At 38.5% G+C, this 19,590-nt stretch overlaps 2 protein-coding genes across 2 annotated transcripts; both read right to left on the reverse strand.

The window, feature by feature from the left end:
* Positions 1 to 395: 395 nt before the first annotated feature.
* On the reverse strand, positions 396 to 7,071 carry LOC107099991 (inverted formin-2-like). The gene is made up of 14 exons (XM_015398334.1): positions 6,982 to 7,071; positions 5,719 to 5,851; positions 5,287 to 5,520; positions 4,992 to 5,198; positions 3,508 to 3,653; positions 3,358 to 3,419; positions 3,181 to 3,283; positions 2,999 to 3,084; positions 1,712 to 1,812; positions 1,555 to 1,625; positions 1,369 to 1,476; positions 1,203 to 1,273; positions 674 to 794; positions 396 to 572 (listed from the first exon to the last, which is right to left on the reverse strand). Exons 1-14 carry the CDS (start codon positions 7,069 to 7,071, stop codon positions 396 to 398), a joined length of 1,710 nt encoding a protein of 569 aa, XP_015253820.1.
* A 1,140-nt stretch (positions 7,072 to 8,211) lies between these two features.
* Positions 8,212 to 16,174, reverse strand: inf2 (inverted formin, FH2 and WH2 domain containing). Its single transcript, XM_015398343.1, has 5 exons — positions 16,017 to 16,174; positions 10,827 to 11,237; positions 9,073 to 9,188; positions 8,810 to 8,969; positions 8,212 to 8,249 (listed from the first exon to the last, which is right to left on the reverse strand). Exons 2-5 carry the CDS (start codon positions 11,221 to 11,223, stop codon positions 8,212 to 8,214), a joined length of 711 nt encoding a protein of 236 aa, XP_015253829.1. The 5' UTR covers positions 11,224 to 11,237; positions 16,017 to 16,174.
* Positions 16,175 to 19,590: the final 3,416 nt, after the last annotated feature.

A 19,590-nucleotide genomic window follows, 5' to 3' on the forward strand; every position in this document is an offset into this window, starting at 1 on the left:
TTTTGGGTTATCAGATTCCCAGTGCAGAACTTACTTATTTTTCCGTTCACTCCCCTCTGTCTCTTGGATTCTTCATCTGCCAGCTGCTTCTTTCTCTTCTCAGCCTTGGCTACTTGTTCTTTCCTCATTTTGTTTTCCTTTGATCATGACAGAATGAACGTCACCATCACTGAACCATCACTGACGAATACCAAGAATACTCTGCAATTTGCCCTTGTATCATTTAGACAGAAACAATAGCAGCCTTCATTCACTCTTTTCAATGGATACATATATTCAATAAACTCCCACACATGCAAGTCAGCATCAACCAAGCAGAATCCAGTACACACTAATTTCTTTTAAACCATTAATCCCATAATCATTTAGAGTACAGGAGATTGAGGTCGAATTTTTTACTCCCTCACCTTAAGTGCTTTAAGAAAAAGTTCTCTGAAAGTTTTGATGGTTCCGAAGAGCTCCTCCAGCGACAGCTGACTCGCATCTTCGCACAAGTAGACAGCCAGGTCGCTCCTCTGCCTCCCGATCTCTTCAAATCTCTCATTTAAAGCTTGGCATGCCTTTAGGTTTTCCTGCAGTAAAGAGCAAGCTGACCCATTAGGATGTGATCCAGCTGCTGGATAAAAAAAAAGGGAAGGCAAGAAGTCGACAATTTTGGCTTTGGATTTCTTACCTCAAGGATTTTTGAGTATTGCTCCTTCACCTCATCCACAGAGTTGGACACTTTCTTGGCAGCGTCATTAAGCTGTTTAAGCAAAAGACCAGTTTCCGACTGCATAGAGTCCAAATTGACCCTATGAACAAAGTGCTTTGTTTTAGCTCTCATACAGAACTTGGGAGCAATTAAGAGAATGATGTGATGAATAAAGACCCTGCATCATTCTCTATAGAAACAAAACTTGTAAATATTAAAGGTGCAAATTAAATTCCACAGGGAATTTCTTTTTTTTTTTTATATACCAAAAACAGAGACACGCATATACACACCAATATAAATATATACATTTACTCTGGTAACTGTCACATAAGGCATTAACGGATAAGATTTGCATCCCAACGGGAATGCCAATCGTTTGAAACCTTTAGCTGCACACTCAACTGTCTTGTTCTGCTTTTATGGAGTATTGTCACCACAGTACAATTGCATGCCTTAATGATCATGAAAAGAAAAGATGAGATTTGCCCTTTAATTATGTCCATACCCTGCTGCTTTCTGACATATCTCTATGTCATCTGGCAGAGCCAGCAGCTCCTGGTGTTTCACTTCTGCCTCCTTTGGAAAAACAAGACACAAAGTGGGTAATTAAACATGTGTATGATTGATGAAGGAGGAAACAAATCTGGACAACAGTTAGCCTGATCAGATACCTCCAGGATGTGATGGAGCAGTGTGATGCGGCTCTTGTTGGCTTTTGTTTCTGTTAACTTGAGCAGAGAGCTGATCTTAAAGCCCTCGGCATTCCCTGTGTGACTTCCCTGAAAGTAGATCAGCAATTAAAAATGCACACAACACTAAATATCATCGTATGCTTATAAGACAGGAGGGATTGTTACATAGTTGAGAAAATTTCCAACACAGAGGATGAGTCTGCAGAAACTGGGCAATAGGGTGCTAATCTTGAGAGCTGGAAGAAGAAGAAGAAAAAAAAAAAAGCAGGTCATTTAGGCATTTTGGACAAATCTCAATGATGTGCACAGATTGTTTACTCACACTGGCAGGCTTCCTCCACCAGCTTCACTTTAGGTCTGAGCATCTCCAGCAGCGATGCAGTCTCCTCGCATAGCAACATGCATTCAATTCTAAGCTGATAACTGAGGATGTAAGCAAAGAAAAAGTTAACCCATGCATCTCAAATTTTTATTCTATTATTATTAAAAACTTAATGTACTGAAGTAACTGAATTAAAAAAGGGAATCTCTCGTCATTATGTCTTGCAGCTGATGAAAACCCACAATTGTAGGTGTCTGACAATTTGATTACATAACTGCAATTGTAAAAAAAAGAAAGGATTTTTAATAAGGTTTATGGTCTACACCAGGGGTGTGCAAAATGGAACCTGGGGACCATTTAGCATCCCTGGACTGATTTTTGAGCAGCCTCTTACTGCAATCAAAGGTGATAAGACTGAGCCTGCCACTCAGGTGATTGATGCAGATGGAGAGTTTATTTTCAACTAGGGTTAAATTATTACAGATTAAAAAAAAACAAAACAAAAAATAAAACGCCGGTATTTGTCTTATCGGGGAGTGTTGGCCTAGTGGTTAGAGCTGTGCGCTTGTGCTCTGAGAAGAATGCAAGTACCCAGTTCGATCCCAACAGCCTGTACTCTGGGTTCCTGAGCAAAACACTGCTCCCCGGGCGCCACATAGAGGCAGCCCACTGCACCCAAAGGGGATGGGTCAAATGCAGAGAGTGAATTTCCTCATTGCGGGACAATTTTTCACATTTAAATAACATTTATATCCAATGCTACATTTGCTCTTACTCAAGCTGCACTGTAAAGAAAGAAGGACCATAATCCTTTTACTACCGCCAAAGCTTACCCCCCGACCATTTCAGAAGTATTTGCAAACTGGATGCCTTTTAAGGCAATGCAAAAGCTTGAAATGTTTATATTTTGGATCTGGAATGATTTAAGCATTCCTTTTCTCCAAAAAAGAACAAAATATCTCACTCTGACCAAGCACTGAGTCCTACTGTGCAGCACCTGGACATTTTGCAACATTTCTTTAATAAGTAAATCAATCTTAGGGGGAAGCATTCCAATATCCAGATAAACTTAAGTTTTACGTTTATCAGCTTTCAGGCAAAGACATGTAATGAACATTTTAAAGATCCCTGAATGCAATAAACAACTTCCTGAATTGGATTGTTGAACAATCCTCTTTCAATGAGATCATCTATAAAGATGCAAAGGCATACAGCTGAAAAAGTGCGACACGGAGCTGAGGCAAGCTAAAAATGTAGAGTACATCTTGAAAAAAAGCCAAGCATTACCATGGTATATTAAGCAGGGAGGTGTAAAAGCGATCAACATTCGCCAGCTTGTCTTTTTCTCCTTGGAAGGACTTCAAATTCTCAATCTACACCAAAAATACACAAGCAATAAAACTTCAAACGTAGGTCATGAGTTAGTAGATTGGTGTGATGGAGGTTTTTGAGTGAAAGGTGTAACAAACCTCATGTCTCTCTGGTAGGAGCTTCATAAGCTGTTTTAGCGACTCCACATCAAACCTGCTTCGGTCTCCACTCTGGATCATGGCTGCAAACTCTTCGTTTGTGCTGAGAAAGCATAACAGAGCTACTTATAGCTGGGCACATTTGAAGGTTTGAAAAGAAGGGGAGTAAAGTCTCACCATTTAAACTGCTTCAGGAAAATGTTCATATTCAAATTTTTCTTTGGATCGATGAATGTTATCTAAAATAAACCATAGGGACAAAAAATGTTTACTATTGTTGATATGCATTTTATTTAAAGTATAACATTTTTTTTTTCAGGAATTTACCTCTTTAGGTTCCTTCTTCACAGGAGTAGGTGCTGCCTTGTCTTTGAGATCAGTTCTAGGCAGACAGAAGAGCTCCTCGATGCTGCTGTAATCTGGCTCATGAGGAGGTGGTTCTTTCTGAACCGACGCCCACATGGATTGACCATCTGCTCTCATGGGAGAAGGAAAAAAATAGGGAACCCAATTTAAGATCGTAGGATTTATTTTGTGTCAAAAACAGGTTTGTGAAATGCAACCTTCAGAAAGAAGTTGAATACTTATTCTTTCATTTATATCAGTTTGGAGCAGATATACCAAAGCTTTACAGATCCTTTTAGAGTAGCAGCATTGAAAACTATGGAATAAATGGAACCATACAATTATAGCAACAATGAAGTCTGGGAAGAGTCTTTGTAAAGCCGATAAATCAAAATGGCCAGAAAGTTGCTTTGCTGACACACTGAAGAGGGAAAAAAAAAAAAAAAAAAAAAAAAACAACCTCCCAGCCGCATATTACTAATGCAAGCCAAGCCTGTGGGAAAACGCTTCTAAATCATTTACAAAACGAGGAATGAAGATCGTTTTTCTGATTTCCCTGAAGTCTCAGCCACGATGGAACGGGTTTAAGATAAACATATTAGGCATGACGTCCTGCATAAAAGTTTGCATGTTCCCTCTCTGCTCGTCTGGCAAGTTGAGGCAGACTTCACTAAACTCCTCAAGAGTCCAGTGGAGTCTGTAAGCAGCGGATCTTTAAAGATTGCGCAGTAAAGCCTCCATTGATCCGACTCATTTGGTTAGAAGATCGAAGAAACGTTCAAAAGGGATTCGGTCCTGGGGAATTTAAGAGGCCAGACTGAAATGTAAAGAAACGTATTGTGGGCCTCCTCAAGCCATAGAGGAAACAATAAGTATGAGAGGCCGTAGCCATTAAGGAGTAATTTCACCTGAAAGGGATAAATAGCAGGATTGCAGGAACTCTTAGATGCCCTCTGTTCGTTTACCTCCTTCACTAAGTGCATCAGGCTGCTGTGTTTTCCCAGGTAAATGATACACATGGCATCCAACATGATCATTGTTAGTACTTTATAGAGAGGGGTAAGCATGGACAACCTTTCAAGCACTATGTATTATAATAATATAGAATCTTATTCAGTTCTTCAACATCAGCATAGAGACTCTGTGACCAAGATATCCAAGATCATAAATGGGCCCAAGACAAAAATCTAATCTCCACACTTGTCCTTATTATTCTCCTTTCAAACCAATAATCTTCATCCATCTGCGACGTGATGTGGTTTCCAACCATTATGGTGTTTAGTTTAAGTTCATCGACCGTTTTCACTTTCAAAAGGAGATTTTATTCCCTAAATACCCCTCCATTGTCATTGGAGGGAGCTTTTTGTTTCACCATCTTTAATCTTTGTAAATATTTTAGAAACTGTGTGCATTTCATCCTGATCCAAATCCATTTTAGCCCCATAAGAATGTGAAGGACAACTTGCCTGTGACCGAGCGAAGTTTCTGCCAGTTGAGCTTCTTCATCTTCAGCGTGGGACATCTGCCCGTCTTTGCTGATGTAGCGGACCACAGGATCTGGCTAGTCTGTGGCACTATCATGCCAGGGGGGGGAGGAGGCATCCCAGGTAATGGAGGAGGTGGTGGTGGGGCACCACCCATTCCTGGTAATGGTGGTGGAGGGGGAGGCATGCCTGAAGCACAAGGTAGAGGTGGAGGGGGTGGAGGCATTCCAGGCATTGGAGGAGGAGGAGGAGGAGGGGGGGGGTGGAGGAGGTCCACCAAGCCCGCCAGGTAGTGGTGGTGGAGGAGGAGGTGGAGGAGGAGAGGCACATGGAGGGTTCTTGGAGGACGTTGCGTTCATGCCTGGCTTGTCTCCGTCGTCCTCATCCAGACCGGTCTGAACAGCTTTGTCCACTTTCAGAACAAGACCATCTACCTCATGATGACCTTCAGAGCTCCACCCCTTGAAAAGCATCAGCCGCTGCATGATCTTCTCACAGGACTCCATCTGAGCTGGAGCACAAATCCAACAGTCATTGATGAAATTTAAAGGATTTCTCACACTACAACAAAGCTTTCAGGCTCGTTTTAATGGTGCACTTTAATCCATCTTCCCGGATAATCGCTCGCCTTCGCACATTAATCATGCTATTAGTCTTCTCTGAGTGTTGTCCTAAGTGAATGCTTGTTGTTGTTGCAGTGCTGACTCACAGTCCTGAGCGAGGAGCATGGCTCTATCGTTGATGGACTCCAGAGCCAGCCAGATATCGGTTCGGCCTGGCCCGAGCAACAGCATATTCTGCAGGATGGAAAGCAGCTGCAGAGAGGCTGGAGAGCTGCTCACCTGCACACAGATATTCAGCAGAAAATCCTCACAAATAAATCTGCTAAACCTGTAACTCAGCCACCCCACTGTGGAAAAGAGCATCATTTTAAAGGCTGACTTTAACTCTTCTGCATGTTTTATTTCGAAAATATGACACCAAATGCCCTGTCATGTCATTAAGCTTCAAATGATTGCACTTTATTCCAAGTGATTTGTTCCTATTAACTTGTTCCTATATAAAAATGAAAAATTAAACAATAATTCTGATTAAATACATGAACTATTCTTGCTTCCCTTGCATAAGTATCATTTTTATTGATAATATGCTGATGCCATTATAAATATTTTATTTAATTACATTTTCTTGCAATACTGAAATTATCTCAGATAAAAGCAACATTCGTCTCAGTCAGAAATCATTTTGGTCAAAAAATTTGTTCATTTCCTCAGTATGTCGCTTTTATTTCTTTGCCATTTATTGTACAAATCTCAGACCCGAGTTTGCATTTTCTAAGAGGATTTGCACTTTGGGAGCCTTTAAGAAGTTCCAAAAACGTTTCCAAGAACAGGAGTTTAATATCCAACAGCCGCTTCAGCACAAATGAGATTTACAACTAGTATTTTAATACACCATCTGGCTACCCCTCTGTAACATAAAAAAAAGTCACACACAAAAGGATAAACTGGTCCAAAACATGGAGCTACTGAAGGAGTTTAAATATTTTCCACTAGGACATCAAAAATAAGCAAAAAAAAAATGGCATAATGTTTCTGAAGCAAATATCTCATCATTACTTTATTCATTTTCTAGATATCAGAAAATACTATAAAACAATCCAAAATGTCATTATGGATGACAAAACCCCCCAAAATGAAAAGAGAGATAAAATCCTAGGGTAAAATGATTTTGGATCAAAGTTTTTATGATATATATCTGAAAACCTTATTAACCATTAAGTGTCAGGATACAGTGCTGATCATTTTTGTTTATGGCCCTTAAGAAAATTTTTGTTTTAGGCTTCAGAGCCAGAAAGCAGCAGCCATAAGGATTGGAGTTCTGTTCTGATCTGAAGGAAACTGAAGCCATTTTCTAAATACTTATTCCGTTCCTACTTATCTGGATCATTTCGTCTCCGTTCTGCTCTCACCTTGTTGAACAGTGCGGTGAAGACTTCCTGATGATTACTCATATCAATGCCTCCGTACAGTTGCAGCAGCTCTTCCTCATCCTCAGCCATTGCTTCTTCAAAAGCTTCACATTGAATAATCAAGTCTTCATCCTCTTGCTCCCTGGACACCAAATATAAAAATACAGAATGAAATCCTTTATGTTCAAGCTCCAAATAAAAGTTTGGACCCTTAAGTTAAAACATCAATATTTTAAAGTACTCGTTTATTTCCAGGATTTTTATGGTGTAAAAGCTCATAAAACACAATTCTTAAACTACACCGTATTGTACTCTATTTTACCAAGTACCACAGGTACTGAAAGAATTACGGTAAAATAGAAAAAAAGGCTTCACAATGTTTCGTTAAATTACGTTAAATTCAAGACTTAAAATCTTAAATTGATGCTGCTGTATGATAGGTAAAAAGATGCAGCTTTAGGACATACTTAGGACATAGGCTGAAACCTACAGAAAGGTGACTGAAATTATAAAATCTACATTTTTTTATTATCTCAGTTGTTTAAATTTTCATCTGCTTGCTTTGCTTACAGCAGCTGATCTGGCCATCTTGAAAGTCTTGTTTTTCTTTTTTTTTTTAGCTTAAAAGAGATGCGTGTAATTTTAGTTTTACTGTCCATCCCAGATCCAAGCTCTGGATGCTAAAGTGAAGGAAACACATTAATTGGTTCCAAATGTAATTTTTTTTTTTACAGTAGCCATGCTTTAAATATGCAACAGACACCCACAATAAAGACCATGGAGGTGGGGAATAGTAAATAGAGGATAGAAGTAAAAAGAAAATAAGAGGCAGGAAATGATTGTGGCAGGAATCAAATGAAGGCACAAGCCGGATGGAAATAAGGAACACGGGGAGCCAGGATGAAAGGAAAAAACATTTTAGACAATGGGATAGGAAACAAAATCAGAACAAATGTTTCCATACTCATCTTGGAAACCAACAATCCTATTTCCCACCCCTAAGCAGACTGCAGTCTGAGATAGTTGAGACATTTCTCATGCAGCAGAGGTGATTATGCTTGAACTGTCTTCCTGTCTGCAGGTACTTAGTGCCTCGCTAGCCCCCCACTTCATTCGTTCTTAAATATCTGCAAATAATTAGGCCTTTATTTGATTTTTCTGTGAACCATTACATGCAGACCAACTTGTAACAGCAGGGTGCTAACAATTTTAAGGAAATAAACTGCAGGCTTACCTTAATTGTGGCAGGATGTCAAGTAACTGGAGCCCTGCAAAATCAAAAATATTAAAAAAACAGATCCAATTATCAGCATTCAGTTAGTTTTGGAAATGTTTATTTTGAGGATCGCTCATCATATAGTGTTTGTTTGCTCAGGTTCAGCTTCAGGTTGTCTCAGGTAAGCAATCTCAAAGTAGGAGGGGTCAATCAGCTGGCTAATTGCTTTAAGGTGGTGGGAGATGAGGCGTTTACTTAGCTGCAGCTCTCTTGTCTGCCACACTGATTTATGAGGGCTGTGTGTTTCTTAGGGCTCAAATTTCCAGAAGGAACTTACTGTCTAAGAAACGATTAAAACCTTAATTTAGTTTGATCCATCAAAGTCTGCTGACAGTTTCTCAGTCACTGGCTGTGCTGCTAAACTTGTGAAAACACAATGTTGCACACACTTAGTTCTCAGGCGTTTTGTGTGAGAATTAGGCCATTGGACCTATTCTTAGGCGAGACCTAGTGACAAAGAAATGTGTTACAAAGCTAAAGCTACTGATATGCGTTCACCTACTGCAGACGGATAAATAAGGGCATCATCTTGCTCCCAGATGGAGAACTTACCAATGAACTCTTTTCTGATTCTGTCTCTCCGTCTCAGGTCATCTGTACTGAAGATGAGCGCGTTGATGACACTGAGGAGTGTGACCATGTATGGGACATTGTCTGTGGCCTGCAGCTCGTTCATGATGACACTGAAGCGATACTGTTGTGTCTTCAAGCCCTGGAGAAGAAGAAATGGAGATAATGAGAAACGTTTTTATGACATCATTTAGTGCATGCTCTAAAAGCAGGTGAAAATGTAGTAAACGTTTCTATCTTCCTGCCTTGTAATGATCCAGAGCATCCAGGGCCAGACGGTGTCCTTCTGCAGAGAAGATGCTGAGCGCTGCGAGGAGCTCAAACACCTGCTTCTTCACCATGATGTTTGAAGTGTCCAAGGCTGTAGAATATTGTAATATGTATTAAAGTAAAGTCCTCTCACTTCGGTTAAATCTTTTTTTTTCCTGTCTCTAAGCCCAATTCTTGTCTATATCCAAACCGGATGCTTTGCCTTGTTATCTCTTAGATTACTTGAGTTGAACTTTGGCTTTAGTGCCTCTACTGCAACAACAACAAAAAAATTCAATATTCAGTACTCTAAAGATGTATTGACAAAATGCGTTATATAATGCTTTTTTACCCTAAATATCAGTATATTAGAGTGCAAAAGTTAGATGCTACTTTTGGCAATAAAAAAAAATATTCTAATACAACCAAATAAAAAAAAAAATAGCAGAACTAAAAGCCTTCAGAAGTCACTTAATATGTAAGTCAACTGAGTTTTCATTTCTTTACTGTAAAAGAGCAGGTTTAGTGTGAAATCCGTTGAGTGTTGCTAGACAACGTTAGAGGACTAACGGCTGAGGCCGACAAACACAGCAGAGGTGAGGGAAGAAGTCAAAATAAAGGCATCATAAAAAACATAATATCAAGCTTTGGACATCTTATGGAGAAGTGCTTAAGCCATTATTTAAAAATATAACTAGGAAAGGAAGGCATCTGGTCACATGATGCCATAATTGAAGTTAATGCAAAATGCTATGATAGACAGGAAGATAACCTCACACTGTCACCATGGTAAAACATGGTGGTGGTAGCATAATGCTGTGGGAGTGCTTTTCTTGAGCAGCTTTTCTTAAACAGCTACAATATTGATAGGTACATTATTATTCTGTTCATGGTCTGACCCCGTGTCTTCAATTTACACAATCGGAGTAGTGGAGCGATGTGAATTGGATAGCTCACTGGATATATAAACACTAGAAAGGCACATGCAAAATAAAAACTAGCAAGGAAGAATCACGCACAATGGCTTTAGGTGAGCATATCACAAAGATTGGTATCGGGAAACCAATATACAAAAGACTGCAAAAGACTAAGACTGGCCTGTAGGTGGACATAAACATCAAGGATACAGTCTGAGATACATTGGATTATTATTATTATTTTGAACAAAGCTCTTTGTCTAAGTGGACTGAACTTAAGCCATGCATTAAAAAAGAGGAACATCTCAATAAGTAGAATTCCTGAATTGGATGCTCAAAGTTTCTCATTACAAATGCACACAGATCTTTTTAGGGGTTCAGTTGTCTCTGAGTTTTTTTGTAAAAACTTAAACAGTAACTTGGATATTCAGAGTATAGACGGACATTTGCAAAAGATCTACAAAGACAGGTATTATTTTATTCTGTCTAACAAATATGTGCAATGTGAAATGAACGTATTTTATGAAAATTCTGTAAAATCTAGAAAATATTGTGGTTTTAATGTGATGAAATTTGGACATTTTCAGGGGGTGTAAACAGTTTTGCATGAGCGTGTATATATACAAAGCCCAGTGCATAACAGGAAGGTTTCAGCTTAGCAGAGTGAGTCACAGAGAGCACCTTCATCATGTGGGTTATGACTGATCCACCCATACAAGATAATATAGGGAAAAGGTGTTTACCATTATCTCAGTGCTTAAACATTATTACTGAACTCAAAACTATTTAGTAGGGTGCGTATTTACTGATGCATCTGAGATCACTGAACCAACCTTGCGAGAGCTTCCGAATGTACCCCTCGTTATCTATGATGAAGTGGATCCCTGCTGATGAGTTCATTACCGCTCTGACGCAGCTGACACACGTGAGCTGCAATAAGGCATCAGCGATGCGGGAGCAGCCACGGCCAGAGAGCCGGTCCAGGGCTTCCAGGAGCAGATCCAAACCACTCAGCTCTAGAAACTGAACCATCCATGTCTGGTCACTGCCTTCCAGGCGACGCTTTAGCCCAGAGTAGTTGACCACAGTAGGAACCTGCAGCAGTCTGATGCACAGCTCAGGATCGGCGCTCTCCAGGTTGGCCTCCTGCTGTGTGTCGGAGTCCTGAGAGGAGCCAAGGCGATCCCTGACTGCCGCCCACTTCTTTTTCCCATCGGATATCCCCGACATGATGCTCGATAGACCTGCAGGGGGGGATTGATGAAAAGCATTTAAGGTTTTGTTATTTATGTTCTTTAGAAATCATAACAGCCTATTTTAAACTGCTGATTGCGGCTGCCAGTTTCTGATATCCAATATTTTTTCCTGTTATATATACAGCCAAGCCACTTCTATCTAAACTGGAGGAAGCAGGCTGACAGTCGACTTCAACAGCAGGAACAGAGAATAGGAAACGACGAGTCTGCACTTTGGGATGAGCAGAAGATATGTCAGCCGTCCAGTCATCAAAAGCTCTGCCAAAAATTCCAGCTTAATCTCACAGCGAGCTGGACAGCGCCTGTTTTAACCCGGAAACACAGCCAGCATTCAACAGTGTGGCCCCTCTTTCTTTCACTTTCAATTATTTATCGAAAAGCTAGAAAAAAAAATTGAAATAAAGGTGAAAGAAAGATATACGTATGCTTTTTTTTTTCTTGTACACGTCTTGCCACAAACTAAATAAAAATGTGGCACTTTTTAAAGCTGCTTGATGTTGCCTGGGAAATTCTTATTAACACAACCATGAGTCATAAAAGGCCACAAGAAAAACAAAATACAATTACTAAGGAAGCTGTTTTTAAATAAAGCTGTATCCAAGCATTTTAAAAAAGTGGAGTGGAAGGAAAAAATATGTGAGAAAAAACTACACCGACAAGATGACGAACTGGCTGCTGACCTAAAAGCTGTCAAGCAGTCATGGACATTATTCACTAGGATGGTAAAAACCACAAAAGGTCTCTGCTAAATGTTCTTTTTCCAAGCATATTTAAGGAGGTCAAATGAAGAGGAAGATTTGAGACTAGAGATAAAGGAACACTGTTGCTTTTTGGCTATATTTTTTTTTTCTTTTAAGGACCTCCTTAAAAAAGGAGGTTTCATCTTAAGGGGCTTGTACTTTAAGTTTCAATAACATTTGAAAACAATTGAAAAAAGTTGAAACCTAACGTTAAACAATGGGACTTTAGTAACCCTTCAGCAGTGCTACATGCTGATTATCTCTATTCAACATTGTATCGATGGAGTCAATCATGTAAAAGAAGCCCTGAACAAGTACTGAGCTCAAATACAGTACAGTACGTGAACATACCTTTCATTTCGCCATAATCTCCATTATTATAGGCATTTTTGTCCCTTTTCATCTTATATTGTTGTCCTTTCACTCAACTTTCTGTTGCCATTATTGCAAAAAGCAATAATGGCAACAAAATGCTTTTGTTTATATTTGTTTTGTCTTTTTTAATAATGTTGTTTCTACTGTAAGTTTGTTGTATGCACTGATTGTGATAATTTTTGTTGAAAATAGACCCCAGAAGAAGTAGTTTCTTCTCTCATAGAGACTAATGGGGATTCTTAAATAAAAAATAAATACCTAGACATGACCTGGGCATATCGTTTGACATCCGATATGATACTACTGCTCAATGAGTTAATCACATACGTTACCATCTGGGTAAAGCCATCATGCTTGATATAAACATTGTTAAAAAAAGGTAACAAATTAAGACAAATATAAGTCATCATTAGCATCACTATATCCCACCCAAATAATTAGTTTGGTGATCTTTCGGCCAGTGTGAGATTCACAGGATTATCAAATAAATATTGTATATTTGGGTATTTTCAGATTGAACGAGGCTAGAAAAGCAACGACATGCACGTGGCAAAAGCTTGGAAAATAAATGCATTGACAATCTGTGCAGAAAAGTTAAAAACATGCTGATGCTGACATAAATGGACCCATGGACCACAGAACTGGCCTTTTCTGGCAAAACCACAGCACACAGTCACTCCTCTTTGCTAAGCTCCACAAACCCTGGCCTGGACTCCTGAAAAAGCACATTCCCACATTCAAATACAAGCTAAAAAAAATGGAAACTCTTTCCTTAAAAACATTCAACAATAGTTTAAACCTTAAAGTTTGTGCATTTATTTTCAGTGTCTCTAAGAAGCGTTAGTTATAATATTAGGTAGTCAATGTGCTCTGCAGATAATTTTATGCTTGGCATGCATTACATATACAGACGTGGCACTAAGTTATAAACAGAAAAAAATAAACACAGCCCTCTATGAAAGGTCAGGTAAAGAAAAATCCTTAAGTGGTCTGTTTTACCCTGCAGCAATGCCTTTCCCACAGTCCTTTTTGTTATCAAACTGGTTCTAAGCAGTTTGTAAATTGCTTGCATGAGTCTGTTTTAAGTGTTTGGCAGAGAGAGAGAAAAAAAAAGTGAAATTATATAAAAAGAAGCGACATCAGATTTTAAGTCACTGCGTGGTGTTAAGGTAAAAATCGTGCTTTATTTTCTCACATTTTCTGGTGAGACATTTGTCAAATCTGACTGCAGCGTTTTAGTCCTGCTGCCACTGTGAAGAGTGTTACCGTGGCAGCAAGCAGGCAGACAATGGTTGTTCACAAAAGGCCTTCTGAATACCCTTCAAAGAACTGTGTTCATCTCTCAGACAAAAAAAAAAAAAAAAAAGGATGAAATGCTCCCTGCCCTGTTCCGGCTAAAAGGCATTATCCTCTGTGATCTTTTTCCCACTTTCACTTTCATTTCGTCACTTTTCTTTTTATAAGTAGGAGAGCAGTAAAAGTTATAGCTGACGCCTGAAGTTAGGGAGATTTGGACAGTTTGGGGAGTTTTGTCAAACAGAAGCTGTTGTGACTAAGCCAGGCTGGGGTGTGACTTACAAGCTGAACTTCCCAGTTTGGCTCAGGAACTTGATAAAGGGAAGGAAAGGACTTTCCCAGGACAGGAAACTTGGCACTTGACAAACATGTCCCTTTAGTGTGAGCTTTTTACACAAAGATGGGTGCAGGTTACATAATATGTGATCACTAAGAATTATTCTATTTCATAATTCAGGTTAAAAATTTAAATTCCTGTATTACATAGATTCATAGAGATGTAAAATATTGTTTCTCTGCCATATACCTGTGCATGTTTTACATGAATTACTTCATCAAAGCAGAATCACAAAGAAGGCGATCAGTCAGTAACGTTTAAGGGTTTTTCTTTAATAGTGGCCTTCAATTAATCATTATTTAGTCTAGTTTATCTCGTCTTCTTCTTAGCAACACTCCATGTTGTCACTGTGGCGTTTTGAGGCAATTTTGGTAATATCAGTTGACTTTAAAAAGTCAGGTCTGTCTGAATGCTCTTGGTAACTGAGTACATTGATTATATTGTTTTGCTTGTTGTTCAAATTGTATCTACTTTTATTGTCTTTCCCTAAAAAGGTCCAACCTTTTGTTAGCCAGCCATCTTTTACATGTAACCTCTGTGGGAGTGGAGCTTAAACTCAGAACTTCTGGGACCCAAGCACAATGCCCTAAGCCCGAGGCCACCACTCCCAAGCACTGATCACAGATAATGTTTATGCCTTGCTTGATTTTTAAGTGAATTATGTTTGCTTCAAGTTATTTGTGCACATCTTTCTACCACATTTTCTTTTACATGTTATCCTTCCACATAATTTTCAATTAGCATTAAATAGGTCAACCAATTAATAATGCTTTTTGTGACTTAACTTTCCAATAGAGGGTGTTGATGTTGCACAGCTTTTTTCTGCATGGTTGTGTAAGCTAACATTACCATTTTTAAAATGGTTTAAAGTCATTTAATCCCCTGAGAAATGAGGGGTTCAGTAGATGTAAGTCATTATATTTTTGAACTGAATTTCTAAAACATATGTGTTGATTACATTCTAATTTGCAAAAGATGCGCTTGTAATGTACCGATGACATTCAGCAACCTAACCCAGCATTTACGCCTTCTCCTCAGGTAGTTACTGGCACCTTTAATTCATCGACCTTGTCTGCCAGAGCTCCCACGTGTACCTCTTATAGCAGGCTGATTCACTGCACACAAGACATGCCTCCTCACAGATCCTCTGCTTCCAGCGCCCACACAGCAGCCCACTGCCACTGTGGCGGCATCAACACTTGTGAATGTGCAGAAACATCTCCACGGATTTATTTCCTCCAAAGCATATGCTGAGCCTTTTATTTATTCTACACATACATCTATGGATTCCTTATTTGTTAGCAAACTTAATTAAAAAAAATTCATAAATGTAACCTGAAATAATTCAATAATTAGTGCTTGCAGTATTTTTCTAAGCCTTTTTTAAAATCTGCATTGAAATAAAAGACAGTGGAAGAAATATTTGACTTGACAGCTATGTTTTAATTATATATAGAGTCTTTGGGAGTGAAATACAAACAGTCAGCAGAGCTCAAACATGCCAGAGAAAACATCTGGTGCTGATGTTTTCTCCTCCCTTCTGTGTTGCCAAAGGGAGTGACCGGTTTTAGTCAATGGCATTTCTTTTGTAAAATGAAACAAAATACAATGTTTTACTTTCTTTCCCCTCATTTTCCCCCATTCCCTGGCTGCCAGCAAATGATGGGACGTCCAAAACCATGTGTTACCACACATCTGATCCAGAAACAGCCTTAAAACAACATTCCTCCGCGTGCATTTTTTGCACACATTTGTTTATTTTCTCACCTCTACCTTCCTCCTATAGGTAAATATAGCCTGCAACAGTTTGATGGCTGATTTTCTCCAGGATAGATTTAAAGGACTGCTGCATCCTGTCATAGAGCCAGTTTCCAATCACATTGTGAGAAAAAAAGCGCACATTTGTTTGCGCATCACACGAGGCATAACGGGACAGCCCGTACACGAGGTAGACTTAAACATAAAAAACAATGCATATATTACCCAATTACAGATCATAGAATGAATGTAATGCCATACCTCGTTTTATTCCATAAAATCGCTTCTTCTATAGAGTTTTACAAAAGCAGGCATTTGTCTTCCTCTTCCAGACAATAGATGAGATGTTGACCCCTGATGTTTAGGGCCCAGCTAGAGGATGGACCCCTGTCTGAGGAATGCGGACTGCAGCCTGCGGCCCCTGAGCTTTTACGCACTGAAGGTTTTCAAAGCAGACGCATTACTGAGCGGCTGCATCCGGCTGGATGTTTCAGAATAAGACGAATGCTTAATATGGGTTGACGGATGATGGGAGGGGGAAAAAAATCAAGTTAGGTATGAGATAATATGAGGAAAATGGGAGATTTCCGGGCTTGGCTCACTGGACCAGGACATCGTTAATTACAATATTACACAACACAAATGTTTAATTTGAATACGAAAATGTTGTTTTGACCATGAATGATAGCTCTAGACTGCATAAACTGGTGAGTCTGCGATTGGGGAGCTGGACTCTCTAGGGAAGGTGCAAGAAATAAGGACACTTAACAAACTGCTGGACATTATGGCGATACCAGCCACTGTCTGTATAATGCTTTCACCATTCAGAGGAGCCTAATCAGGGAGAGATTGCTTCTCCCCAAATGCAGGATCAACAGACTGCTGAAGTCCTTTGTTCCTCAAGCCATCAAGCTGTGCAACTCTTCACTTGGGGAAGGAGGGGTGATAGGAAGAGGGACAAGGGTCAGCACACACCTTGGACATCTTCTGCAAAATATTACATTCATGCAATATTCTTCTCTCTCACTGTGCAATAACGCAAGTCAACTACTGTGTAATCTGTATAATTTTTTTACCTATTTATAAGGTCAGTGCATTTCTGCAGTACAGGTGCAATAACACAAGTCAACTACTGTGTAGTCCTTCCTTAGCTCTCTACTGTGCAGATATTTTTATATCTAAAGACATAAAACATATTCCAGGACATTACAACGTTTTCATGCTCTTTTGCACTATATACACTCTTTTTATATTGTCTGCTGTATTTTTATCTTTAATAGCATCTTAATTTAACACTTCCATTTTTACTCTATATAAGCTATTGGAACCAGAATTTTCCTAAAGGAGTAATCCCATGGGATAAATAAAGTAGAGTCTAAGTCTTTTCATTTCTAAATAATCTCTAAAGGGTTACACACTATAGGCTGCCCCTGAAGAAGGGGCCTCTCTACAGAATATTATATCCACATATGATAGAAAATTGGTGAAGAGTGCTTTCACAGAAATCACACCGGTCCTTGCTTCCCTCAAAACAATGCCCTCTTTTTAAGATGGAAATTGAGAAACAGAAACTGACTTGAACAGACCAGAGAGGCTGGTTCCTCAAATCAACATAGTTAAGCCAGAGGGAGTTTCATGGATTAAAGTTTACTGGGATTCCCCCCGCTTTCTATATCTCTAGTGGTTGACCCTTTGCCATGAACTCATTCAAGTAGTGATAAAATACCACTGAGATATATGACCAACTTGTTATAATTGACCTCCTTCCATTGATATAAAAGTATGTAGTATATAACATGCTTTGGGTTGGACTGTATTAAGAGGCAATGCCATGCAAGAAAAAAATGCAAAATCAATGCAGAAACATTCCAGGCTAATATCTGAAAACAGTTGCAAGGTAAAAATTAAACAACTGTACTAATTTATATGTAATATTAGCATTATAAAAAATGTAAGAGCAGACCACTGCCCTGGGTGTTATGTGCATCAAGAAAAAAGTAACATAAATGTCATTTTAAGCATGACTGGAGGTGCTTCCCCCTCCTTTTTTTTCTCTTTCTACAATATTCAATGAAATGAGTTGAATAGTTTCAGTCCTTTTAGTCTTTTTTTAAAATAGTTTGATTATGATATAATACATTGAGGTTTCACCAGATTGAAATATTGATTCCTATTTAAAAATAACCCTAAATTGATGTTTTTTCCTCCTTATTCAAACATGATTTATCCTTTATGTCAAAATTTGCATGAGTAACCCTAACTTAATTACCAACTTTCCTTTTCTCTTACTTGGCATTGATTTGCTTTGAAAGCTGCATTAAAATTTTAGTCAGATGCTTTGGCTTTTGCCATATGGGTAGCTACTCTGTGTGGTATATTAGAAGGGGGAATGATAGTCTGGTCAGAAAATAATGAAACAAGTTTCTATTGCATGTTTTAATGTGTCCCAATCAACCAATGTTCATAAAATTAGAATAGTCTGATCAATTTGTTCGTAAAAAATAATTAATAAAGGATAAATGAAAATAAACATTGTGGTAAAACTATACCTTCAGTATCATCCTAGCTCTGCAGTTATATTGTACTATGAAATTTTATACTACAATAGTGCCATCCTTATGGGCCCTGGATAACATCAAATATATGTACTAAACAATAACAAAAAATACAAAAAGTCAAAAGTTATAAAAGCCAAATTTTCTATTTATTTGTTCTAATTTGCTAATAAATATATAATAATCCAGCTGTTTCCTATTTGCATCGAATTTCAGAGGCTCTGCAGAATTGTGCTCTTATTTTGAAAAGAAAATAGCAGTTTCCTCTAGCCTTGAGTGTATGATTGTATAATTCGAAGCTGTTCATGCTATACTGAATAGAGGCAGTTGTTGGTCCATCCTCCCACACAAACACACCATCCCCTCAGCTGGACCTGATCTCAGGATGAAAGTAAATGTGCAGAAGGAGGAAAACAAAATAAGATTCACTAAATCAGACTCTTGAAAGTGGATGCAGGTTTAAATCAAAGCTTCAAGAGGAGTGGGAAGGTCTTCCTTCAATTCATAACACAACAATGCCTGGGGTTTTTGTATCTGTTGGAACTCTGTGTTAACAAATTTAGGTTTTTGTATTATTGCAGTAGATATTTTGCTGTCACGAGACATCAAAATCTGTCTTGTGACAAAAAAGCAGAAATGTTCTGAGCTGTTGCCCTACTTTAGAGATAGAAAACAAAGGCAGCGTCACAAAAAGCTGCATTGTCATGATAAAGAATGGAGCTTCTATCATGGGGGCTATTAGTAAGACATGAAGACCCATTTCTGACTTTTAACAAGCTTATTGTAGTAAAGCGCTGTTTCCAAAATTCAGCAAATTAATTCTTAACTATTCTGATATTTAACAAAAGCTTAAAGAGGAAATATCATGAAGTCATCATGAACAGATTGCAAACTGAGCTTGTGGAACAGGATTGTGAAACACATACGATGTAAACAGATCCCTAATCTTCAAAGTCTTTATCTTTGTTATGTTTCTCTTTGTTGTTGGAAGTGTCCACAAAAGCTGTCATTAAGGCAGCACTTTGTAAAAAAAAAAAAAACAAGAAAAAAAACTTAACCAAGTTTTCCGAGTTTATATAACTATAATACTATAGTACTATAGTAGTATTTTAAATGGTTTCATATAAAGCAGTTAATTTATCATCTTCTTATCTATTGGTGTGTTTAGAGTCAGGTGAAATTATATATATTATATAGGGCACTGCAGACCTACAGGTAACATGAGTTCTTTGGAGGAAAAAAACATCTTTTGTGTGAATTTTAGAGTTTTCTATTCCTTC

This window comes from Cyprinodon variegatus, unplaced genomic scaffold, assembly GCF_000732505.1.
Source record: "Cyprinodon variegatus isolate N-32 unplaced genomic scaffold, C_variegatus-1.0 Scaffold928, whole genome shotgun sequence".
In the NCBI taxonomy this organism is placed as follows: Eukaryota; Metazoa; Chordata; class Actinopteri; order Cyprinodontiformes; family Cyprinodontidae; genus Cyprinodon; species Cyprinodon variegatus.

Bases quoted from the DNA above. Each gene is read 5' to 3' on its own strand.
- inf2 (XM_015398343.1), bottom strand. From the start codon at position 11,223: ATGTCGGGGATATCCGATGGGAAAAAGAAGTGGGCGGCAGTCAGGGAT. The intron at 9,189-10,826 runs GTTGGTTCAGTG...AATATTCTACAG, and splicing joins CATTCGGAAGCTCTCGCAAG to CCTTGGACACTTCAAACATC. The intron at 8,970-9,072 runs GCAGGAAGATAG...CTTCTTCTCCAG, and splicing joins ATGCTCTGGATCATTACAAG to GGCTTGAAGACACAACAGTA.
- LOC107099991 (XM_015398334.1), bottom strand. From the start codon at position 7,071: ATGGCTGAGGATGAGGAAGAGCTGCTGCAACTGTACGGAGGCATTGAT. The intron at 3,654-4,991 runs GCAAGTTGTCCT...CCATGAGAGCAG, and splicing joins GAAACTTCGCTCGGTCACAG to ATGGTCAATCCATGTGGGCG. The intron at 795-1,202 runs GTATGGACATAA...CTTTGTTCATAG, and splicing joins ATATGTCAGAAAGCAGCAGG to GGTCAATTTGGACTCTATGC.